Source organism: Ceratotherium simum, chromosome 13, assembly GCF_057802395.1.
Source record: "Ceratotherium simum simum isolate JZ-2026a chromosome 13, ASM5780239v1, whole genome shotgun sequence".
In the NCBI taxonomy this organism is placed as follows: domain Eukaryota; kingdom Metazoa; phylum Chordata; class Mammalia; order Perissodactyla; family Rhinocerotidae; genus Ceratotherium; species Ceratotherium simum.
In genome coordinates this window covers 29461689-29472900 of record NC_141912.1, presented here as the reverse complement: position 1 = coordinate 29472900, position 11212 = coordinate 29461689, and the positions used below count along the sequence as shown (strand labels likewise).

The following is an 11212-nucleotide window of genomic DNA, read 5'->3' as shown; positions in this document are numbered from 1 at the left end:
TTATGTTTCCTACTTTAAAAAAATACCCTTTATCTGTAGCTGATTTGTTCATAGTATGCTGCTCTTATTAGGCTAATGTCATTTTACCGATTCAGAATTTATCAGGTATGTCAGTCTTCCTTAATTTTGTTGTAAGTAAATCTACTTTATCACTCTTAAATATTCTTCAAATTGTAGCTTACCTCTAGGTTCCTCCAAATAGTAAACTTGCTTTACTTAACTCCCATAGTGTAAAATTAAAAATTCAGAACAATTAACTCATTATTATTGTTACATTTACTCCCCAAAGCAATGGATAACGTCACTACAGTGAATGAGTTTCTTTTACTTGGCCTGACCAGTGTTCAGCAGCAGTAGCCTTTCTTCTTTGTGATTTTCTTAATCATTTACCTGATAAACTTGGTTGGAAATGGAGCTATTTTAGTGATTGTTATTTTGGAATCCAAACTGCACTCCCCTATGTATTATTTCCTGGGAAACCTCTCTTGTCTTGACATTTGCTATTCTTCAGTGACATTGCCCAAGGTACTTATAAACCTCCTCTCTACTCACAAGGCCATATCTTTCCTAGGCTGTATCACTCAGCTGCACTTCTTCCACTTTCTGGGAAGCACAGAGTCCATCTTACTGGCTATCATGGCCTTTGATCGTTTTGTTGCCGTCTGCGACCCACTTCACTACACTCTCACCATGAACCGCCAGATGTGTACTCTCTTGGCAGCTGTGGCCTGGCTCACCAGCTTCTTTTACGCTCTGATGCATTCTGTCATGACTGCACGCCTGAACTTTTGCCACTTTCAAAAACTCAATCACTTCTTCTGTGATGTCAAGTCCCTCTTGGAATTGGCCTGTAGTAACACACTACTCAATCAATGGCTTCTTTCTGTTGTCACAGGCAGCGCATCTATGGGAGCTTTCTTCCTGACTCTTCTCTCCTAAATCTATATTATTGGCTTCCTTTTGTTCAAGAATCAGTCCTGCAGAATACTCCACAAGGGTCTGTCCACTTGTGCCTCCCATTTGATGGTGATATGTCTTTTCTATGGACCTGTGGGCTTCACATACATTCGTCCTGCCTCAGCCACCTCCATGATTCAGGACCAGATGGTGGCCATCATATACAGTGCAGTCACCCCAGTGCTAAATCCACTGATATACACTCTTAGGAATAAAGAAATGATGTTGGCACTGAAGAAAATCTTTGGGAGGAAGTTGTTTAAAGACTACCAGCAGCGTCACTGGGACTAATGAGACTTATACCTGATTTCCATTAAGACTTTCATCCTTTCATTGTAATAAATGAATAGTCTACTTGATTTCTATTTTCTTCTCAGGAACTTGTGGCACCTGTAACTATGTTTTGCACTCACCTGTGCATAATTATTATTTGTTCAGTTTTTATTCATCCAGTCATTTATTTAAGAGATAGTCATTAAGCGTATATTATGTCAGGCAGTTTAATAGGTGCAGGAAACACAGGAGTGAGCAAAACAAATTCCACAATCTCATGAAACTTAAAGTTTAGTATGATAAAGGACACACAATAAACAAATTCATAAGTACACATGAAAGGGTAATTAAGTGCTATGGAGAACTAAAAGGAGGTAGAAAGGATAGGGAGGGATGAGAGTAGGTACCTACTATATAATAAAAAATGTATCTACTCTCTGGTCTGGGTCTCTGGCATAGAGCTTCTAAAACTCTTGGAATTTCCCAAGTGACAGAAGTGTCCTTGTTATTCATGAGCCAGTTGGATCACACCTGTGATTATGCTCATAAGGTGACTCATGGTAGGCCCCGTAGCTTCAGGATGGGGCAGGTTATGTTAAAAAGACCCACCATGTGATTAGAGGTTTTGGGCTTTGAGTTATGGTGATATCAGTCTGACTTCTAAGAGAAGAGGGAGGCTGGAGATTGAGTTCAGCTACATGGCCAATGATTCAATCAAGCATTATCTGTGTAATGTAGCCTCAATAAAAACTCTGGACATAAAGTGAGCTTCTTCATTTCCTGTGTGTTAAAGGGCTAGAAATGCCTATGAATTTACATTCCACTGGGGATAAGCATTAACCAAAAACTGACAGGTATGGGAGTATAAATACTACAGCTTCCTTGGGCCCCATTTGGGGCAACTCTGAGATATGACCCTCACTGTCTCTAGAGGGCATTTGTAGGATTGAGCCAAAGTTATATTCCTCAAGACTTTGCTTTATATCACACCCTTGATTGGCCTATTTACCATTGCCACAAAAATATTAAAATACCTAGGAATAAATTTAACCAATGTGGTGAAAGACCTGTACACTGAAAACTATAAGACTTTGTTAAAAGAAATTGAAGAAAATACAAAGAAATGGAAATATATTCTGTGTTAACAGATTGAAAGAATTGACATAGTTAAAATGTTTGTATCGCCTAAAGCAATCTACAGATTCAATGCAATCTCTATCAGAATCTCAATGACATTTTTCATGAAAGTAGAACAAAGAATCCTAAAATTTATATGGGACGACAAAACACACCAAATAACCAAAGCAATTCTGAGAAAAAGAACAAAGCTGAAGGTATCACATTCCTTGATTTCAAAATATACTACAAAGCTATAGTAATCAAAACAGCATGGTACTGGCAGAAAAACAGACACACAGATCAATGGAAGAGAAATGAGAGCCCATAAATAAACTCACACATCTATGGACAGCTAATTTTTGACAAAGGAGCCAAGAACGTACAATAGAGAAAGGAAAATCTCTTCAATAAATGGTGTTGGGAAAACTGGATAGCCACATGCAAAAGAGTGAAAGTAGACCATTATCTTATACTATACACGAAAATTACCTCAGAATGGATTAAAGACTTGAATGTAATACCTGAAACCATAAAACTCCTGGAATAAAACATAGGCAGCATGCTGGTTGACGTCAGTCTTATCGTTATCTTTTTGAATATATCTCCGTAGGCAAGGGAAACAAAAGGAAAAATAAACAAATGGGACTACATCAAACGAAAAAGCTTCTGTGTGGCAAAAGAAACCATCAACAAAATGAAAAGACAGCCTACCAATTGGGAGAAGATATTTGCAAGTCATATATCCCATAAAAGGCTAATATCCAAAATATTTAAAGAACTCATATAAATCAACAACAACAAAAAACAACTTGATCAAAAAATGGGCAGAGAATCCAAACAGACATTTTTCCGAAGAAGATATACAGATGGCCAACAGGCACAGGAAAGGATGTTCAACATCACTAATTATTAGGGAAAGGCAAATCAAAACCACAATGAGATATCACCTCACATCTGTCCGAATGGTTATTATTAAAAAGACAAGAAATTACAACTGTTAGAGATGGATGTGGAGAAACGGGAACCCCGTACACTGCTGGTAGGAATGTAAATTAGTGCAGCCACTATGGAAAACAGTATGGAAATTCCTCAAAAAATTAAAAATAGAACTATCATATGATCCCACTATTCCACTTCTGGGTATTTATCCTAAAAACACGAAAACACTAATCCAAAAAGATATATGCACCCTGTGTTCATTGCAGCATTATTCACAATAGCCAAAACTTGGAAACAACCTAAGTGCCCATCAATGAGTGAATGGATAAGGAAGACATAGTATATACAATGGAATACTACTCAGCCATAAAAAGATGAAATCTTGCCATTTGCGACAACGTGGATAGACTCTGAGGGTATTATGCTAAGCGATATAAGTCAGACGGAGAAAGACAAATACTATGTGATTTCACTTATATGTGGAAGATAAACAAACAAAGAAAAACATAGATACAGAGAACAGATTGGTAGTTACCAGAGGGGAAGGGGGGTGAGGGGAGGGCAAAATTGGTAAAGGGACACGTGTACCGTGACAGATGGCAATTATACTTTTGGTGGTAAAAACAATGTAGTCTATACTGAAGTCAAAATATGATGATGTACACTTGAAATTTATATAATGTTATAAACCAATGGTACCCCAATAAAAAAAAAGCAATATCTGTGAGGTGCAATAAAGCAAAGCACAATAAAACAATGTATGCCTGTATTTCCACTTCCCTTCTCATTCTTTGTGCTTTTAATGTCATGTGTTTAAGTACATGATACATTTAATAATTTTTCTTTAAAGAATCAATTACATTTTAAAGATATTAAAAATCAAAAAAAAGTCCTTTTACACTTACATATATATTCACCATTTCTGGCCCTCTTTATTTCTTCATGGAGGTACTGATTGTCATCTGGTATCATTTTTCTTTTGTCTGAAGAATTTCCTTAAATATTTCTTGTAGTACAGTTCTGCTGGTAATGATTTATCTCAGGCTTTGTTGGCTTGAAAAATTCTTCATTTTGCCTTCATTTTTTAAAGATATTTTCTCTGGATATAGAATTCTAAGTTAACACAGTTTTCTTTCAGTGCTTTAAAGATATTGCTCCATTATTTTCTGTCTTAAACAGTTTCTAATGAGAAGTATGATGTACTTCTTATCTTTATTCCTCTGTAATTATGGTGTTGATTTTTCTCTTGCTGATTTTAAGAGTTTTCTTTATTACTTGTTTATAGCAATTGGATTATTATGTGCATCAGAATGGTTTTGAATGTTCATTCTGTTTTATTTTAATTAAGCTTCTTGGATCTGTAGATTATATATTTTGAGAAATTCATAAAATTTCAACCATTATTTTTCAAACTTTTTTTTCTTCATCCACTTCTTCAGGGCTCCAATGTCATATATGTTAGGTCACTTATTATAACACACGTCACTAATGCTTTGTTCATTTTTTCTGAGGTTATATTTCTCTATGCTTCATTTTGGATAATTCCTGTATTTATGTTTTCAAGGTCACTGACCATTTACAGAGTAATTAATCTATTATTTAGCCCAAGAAATGTGTTTGTCACTCTAGATTTTGTATTTTTCACTCCTACATGTTCCATTTATTTATTTTTTTTAAACTTCCATCTCTATCCATGTTCATGTTTCCCTCAAATTCTTGTGCTTGTTTTTGAGACACTTTTTTTTTATTTGTTATGGTGGGTCCAGAACAGCTTTTATTCTAGAGTTAAGTTAAGTCCACTACTAAGATAACATTCTTCTAAGGACTTTACCTGAAGCCCTGTATATTATAAAGTATTTCCACTCAGGCTGGTGGAACATGAGGTAAACTAAGCCCTGTGAGTTTTTTGCTCTATTGTTTTTTATTGTTCCTATCCTTGGTTTCAGGTAGTTTCCTGTCATACATAAAGAGATCAACATTCAGCCAAAGATTCAAAGTAACTTCTCTGCAAAAATACAGTTCTCTTTCTGTACTGCAACCTCCCCTCTGGTACTCTATTCTTCAAATTTTGGCTGCTTTGCCCCGCTCTAACTCTTATCTCTTCCTTCTCAAATGAGTGAGTCATCTGGACCCTGATTGGTTCCTCCTCCATACACCAGGACCTGGTCACTACCTCTGGGCAGCTAGAGCAATCATTGGGCTCACCTTCTTGTTTCTCTTCTCTCATGGGTCTTATGCAGTGTTTTAAAATCATTCTTTCATATATTTTTTCCAGTTTTTTAGATGTGTGATTGGAAGAGAAAATCTGTCCCTTGTTACTTCATTATGGCAAGAAATGAAACACAAAAAGCATTACTTTTAAAGTGTTGAAGGATGAAGATCTTTTTACTCTTTTTTGTGGATGAACATAGACACTTTCTAGTACCAATGACATGATTGTGATATAATCCAAATCACGAGCCCTGATGTGATTATGTCATTATGATTATGGTACAACATATGCAGCAGACAATTCCTTCCAGGGCTGGTACTTATCCTAAATTTAGAGTTCACATGTTGTTCACATTTTTCTGCTCCTCTGTGGTAATAAGCAGAGCAAATATTTTATTGTGTGATGTCCCTGTGTGCTTACTCTACCCTGTGAGGACATCTGTATAACAAAGCTGGTTCTATTATTTTTTTTTTTTACTCATAGTCATATTTTCTGATTGATAGCTCATTTTCATTATTATGAGTATCTTATATTTAAAAAGTAAATAAAAATCCTTGTTTTTTATCTCTACCATATTCATTTTTCTTTTCTATTAAGGCCATTCTATAATCATGTATGTTAACCTCATACCAATTTACCCGTTGGAAAAACAGCTAATCTAAATGCTAGTGAACATAGTCAATTTATTGGTAAATCCCTCATTGTATACATTGAAGAGCAAAAACATCTAAAAACTCCAAGACTTATAATAAATAAGTGTATTTATTTTAAAAAAGTATTTTGGGGTAATAAATAACAAATATATATGTATGAAAAAGTGTTCAGTACAACCAGTGAACAAAAATAGAATATGAAAATATTTAATTATCTATAACATGAGATGAAAATATCGGCATAAATATTCACAAGCAGTGAATAATGCAAAAACTTATTACTCTTTCTTTTTGGAGTAAAATGGCCACTCACAGACATCTTCAAAAGATAACTCTCTTTCTATATGCACCCAAAAGCTTTAATTCAGTTTGAAAATTAGCAGGTCAGAATCTAGCAAGTATATGATACTAGACAAGCTCTAAAAGATAATAAATTTGTTGAAAATTGAGAGTTGATATTATGCCATAGTTTATGATTAGGAACCATATGGATCTAGAATGAATAATTCTTCTTTATTCCAATTTCTTCATTTTAAAGCCCAGGTAATGTAATGATTAGAGGTTAAAAGATTCAGAAGTTCCTGTTTTCGTGTGGCAGTGGCATCCCTAACTACTTCAATTCTCAAATCATTACATCCCAAAACAAATTTAATAAACAAAGCCATGTTTTAAATAGTGTTTCAAATTAATTTCAAATCAAGCAATCACACTTTTTAGTTTGCTTAAGTCATTTTCAAATGTAATATTTAATCTACCAGAAAATATATTAATACTATGGCTTCTAAAACAAATTTTTGATGAATTTTCAAGAACACAAACATCATGTTTGAAAACTATTATTTATTTTTTTGGAAATTATTATGTATTTATGTTTATTGAGACTTCAGAAAAGTAAAGTCAAGTAGGCTCTCAGGTTATTGGTGGGACAGTAAGGGGAAATTTTACTAAGTAAACTTATATATCCCACATATAGTAACTACCGTATGCAGTGAACACTCATTCTCATAGGGAAGTGAAAGACTGTGCCCTAAGGTATTTTGTACCTTTTTTACCACCACTAGGCTATAAAACAAGGAACAAAAAAGGGAATAATTGGTTGGGCCTAATTTTGAAACTTGAGAAATTGTATACGGCTTTTAAAAAAAACCTTAAGATTTCTTTTAGATTCTATTTGTTGTTGGGTTTTAACTCCACTTTATTTAAAGGTGTTTGGCTTTGGTACAGAGTGGAGATTGGAGTGGAGTCAGATACAGTGTAGTGAAAGGCATGCTAGACTTGGAATTGGATTTGGGCTAGATACTGCAGATTACTGTCTGTAAGATCTTAGATGAGCTCCTCAATTTTGGTGGGGGCTCAAACTTTTTTTTTTTAACTGTACAACTGGAAAGAATATCTTTCTCACAAGATATCTAGAAATATTAAGGAAAAGATATATTACAAAATATAAAATGTTATGCAATATTGCATTATTCCTATTAAGATTTATTAAAAATCTTAAGATTTATATGATAATATAAAATAGATAACATTTGTTATTACCATGTTGTAGTTACTGGTTTCAGTGTATTATGATGTCATTATCTCAGTTTTGCAGGGGTGAAAACCAGGAATTGGAGATGTAAATCAACTAGCTCAAAGTTACAGTACTAGTGAATGGTGGAGCTGGGATTTCAAACCCACACATCTGACTACAAATGCTGCACTCTTCTCTGTGACATTATACTACGAGAGCACCATCTGTTGTGTCCAGAGTCTGGAGAGTCTACAGAAGGTTGAAAGAGTGAAATCAGGCAATTTTGAAATTTCACCAATTTAATCCAGATCATTTAACAACAGTGAAAAGGAAGATCTTGAGTTTGTGAAGTCAGAGCTCTCTCTGGGACAGGAGAGAAAGGAATCTGTTTAACTTTCAAGGCCCTTTCAAGGCATATTCTCTCGGCAACAACAGACCATAGCAGTGACCAGTGTGTTGCAGGTTTTTGCTTCTTGAGACATGAACTAAGCTATGATGTCCTGAATATGAGCATGTACTTTGTGTCGAAAGCCAGCACCTTGTAGTTTCTGTGGAACTGAAGAAGTTACACTGGAAACTGCCTATTGTGAGCCAGAATGTTACTGTATGTCACACAGCGACTAATTAGCAAGGAAGGATGTAACTATTTTACAATTGTGTGTTATAAGTTAATTGGTTTCCACAAGGTCATAATATTAATTGTTTGCAGTGTTGAAACTTTTTACTCAAAAGAGATCAATCAGCCCACAGGTCACACCAAACTCCTTCTCAAGACATTTTCCAGAAGTTAGAGAAATTCCCCTGATGGTACCAACCAAAGTCTAACAATTTAACCAAACTCTGCATCTATGGGGAAGGCTACATAACAAATAGCTTTGACAGAACTTTCCTGAATAAGGCCTCCCAGAGGGAGCAAGCTCATTACTTGTACACAGTACACACTTTTTTTTAATTAAGAAGAGAGTTCCACTGTTGAAAAGGGAGAGGGATTGTGGAAACCCTCCTAGGTGTATATGATGTCTCTAGTCAGATCCTAGAAGCTCCACAACATGCTGATAATCATTATAATACATGTTGACTTATTTATACTTTGATTTTGGTCTGTCCTGCCAGATCATTTTTGTGATGATGACAGTGTCCTGTTACAAAACAGCCTCCTATTTGCACTGCTCTAGTTGGATTGAAGACCGAAGTCTATCCAGTTAACACACTAGACAGACATTTCTGGGTTTTTTTCTTTTGATATTTATATTATAATATTTATGATATGAAAGTTACATACTCTTATTCAATAAATCATATCATGCTGTTTTAAAATTGTGGAGGACAATTTTCAACCATGATTATATAGTTTCCCTTCAAATATTCTGGTCTATGTCTAGTGAGTGGTCTGATTTATCCACAAATAATCACCAATTACTTCTATTTAGCTGAGAAAGCTATATACATGTTATAGATTTAGGCATTCATAATTATATGTGTCCCAGTCAGATTCAATTTTTGAGGTTTTTAAGGACTCAGGTTAATAATAATGTGAGCTTCTTCAGACCAAGGAATTTGATGGAGGAAGATGACAAGAAAGTCATAGTGTATAAACTCTTTTAGGATTATAAATAATTAGTAGTACTAAAGTACTCATCCTTCTTTCATTTTCACAGGGCAATATTATATACAAATACGTTATAATGTTATATATAATTATATATATTACATATAATTACACATACCTTACATTATATATAATACAATATAATATATATATAATTCCTACATATTTCAATACTTGTATTACAAATGTATTTATCCTTTTACAGTATAGAGGAAGTGTTTGTAAGCTTTTCAACTCCAAATAAGAGGCTTTATATCAAATGTTCGCTACTTGTTTTTTTTTTAATTAAACATTACTTCTTACATTTATCTAAGTAGATTTATACATACATATATTTAGAAAGAGAAAAAAGTAGTTTATTCATTATAACTGTTACACAGAATTCTGTTTTTCGCATGAGAATTTTGTATGACAATTTCTTTTCAAGATGGGAGGTTGGTTATTTCCAATTTCTTCCTGTTATGAGAATTGCACCAATGATCCTCTTTGTGCCCCTCGTGTAAACATCTGGGAGTTTCTTTAGAGCGCATTCTTGAATGTGATCACTGTATTTTAGGGTATGCACAATTCTCATCATCCTGGGTATTAACAAATTCCTCTCCAAAGTGATCAGATCAACATAGGCCCTGTCAAGAGTGAATGAATTCTTATCATTCACTTGTATTACTTTTGATTTTCACTAAACTTATGGACATTAAATCATATTTCAATGCTGTTTTAATATGAGTATTTCCATTGTCAGGGAGTTAAGCCTATATTCGTATATTTATTAGTCATTTGATTTCCTTTCTCTGATTGTCTCTTTGTTATTCTTTGTAAACTTTTCAATTTGTTAGTTTCTCATTTATTGATTTAGGGTAGCCCTTTATATATGTAATATCCTTGGATTAGAAAGAATACTTTGTATATTCTGGGTGCTAATATTCCGTTTTTGCTGTATGTACAGCAAATACCTTTTTTTATTTTGTCTTATTTTTCCTTTTGCCAGTGATGTCTCTTGTATATGAAATTTTTAAAAAAAATTTTAACATAGTTCAAATGTAGTCATTATTCCCTTAATTATTTCGATTTTTTGTGCCATGAGGATATTCTCCTATATATCATTCAAAATTTTAAAAACTTTTACTTTTTACATTCACATCTCTAATACATCTGTCATTTTTATCAGAAGGAAAGCAGGAAGGTGAAGGAATAATCTTTTTAATAATTCTTTCTGTTTGTTAATTAAATAGTGGTCAACTTTTCCAGCACGAGCTTTTCCTACAGAGTCACCCCTGATATGTAATACGATATCTCTCAAATACCAAAATTTAAAAATAAATATTTCTGTTTCTATGCTACCTAATCTGCTTTCTTGGTTTAATTGCCCATGCTTATGTTTGTAGCATGTGGTTTTACTCACAATAGCTTTGACAGGATCCAAAAATGGAAAATCCCTTCCATCAATTATTATTAATTTTTATTAAATTTTTTGGATATTACATGGATCCCTATTCTTTTTTTTTATTGAGGTATAGTTGACACATAACATTGTATTGCCTTTACGTGTAAAACATAATGATTTAATACATGTATTTATTGTGAAATGGTCACCACAATAACTTTAGCTAACTATCATCACCATGCATAGTTACAATTTTTTTCTTGTAATAAGAACTTTTAAGATTTATTCTCTTATCAACATTCAAAAATACAATACCATATTGCTAACTATAGTCATCACACTTGACATTACACCCCAGGACTTATTTGTCACTGGAAGTTTGTACTTTTGACCACATTTACTCATTTCTTCCCCCACCCCCACCACCTCTGAGAACCACCAATTTGTTCTTCTTATAAGATTTTTTTTTCAGATTTCACATATAAGTGGGATCATACAGTATTTATCTTTCTCTGTCTGATATTTCATTTAGTATAATGCCCTTCAAAGTCCA

At 33.8% G+C, this 11212-nt stretch overlaps 1 protein-coding gene across 1 annotated transcript; it reads left to right on the top strand.

The window, feature by feature from the left end:
• Positions 1 to 291: 291 nt before the first annotated feature.
• LOC101402407 (olfactory receptor 12D3-like) lies at positions 292 to 1248 on the top strand. Its single transcript, XM_014796260.1, is given in 1 exon segment — positions 292 to 1248. A coding segment is annotated over 1 exon segment (957 nt).
• Positions 1249 to 11212: the final 9964 nt, after the last annotated feature.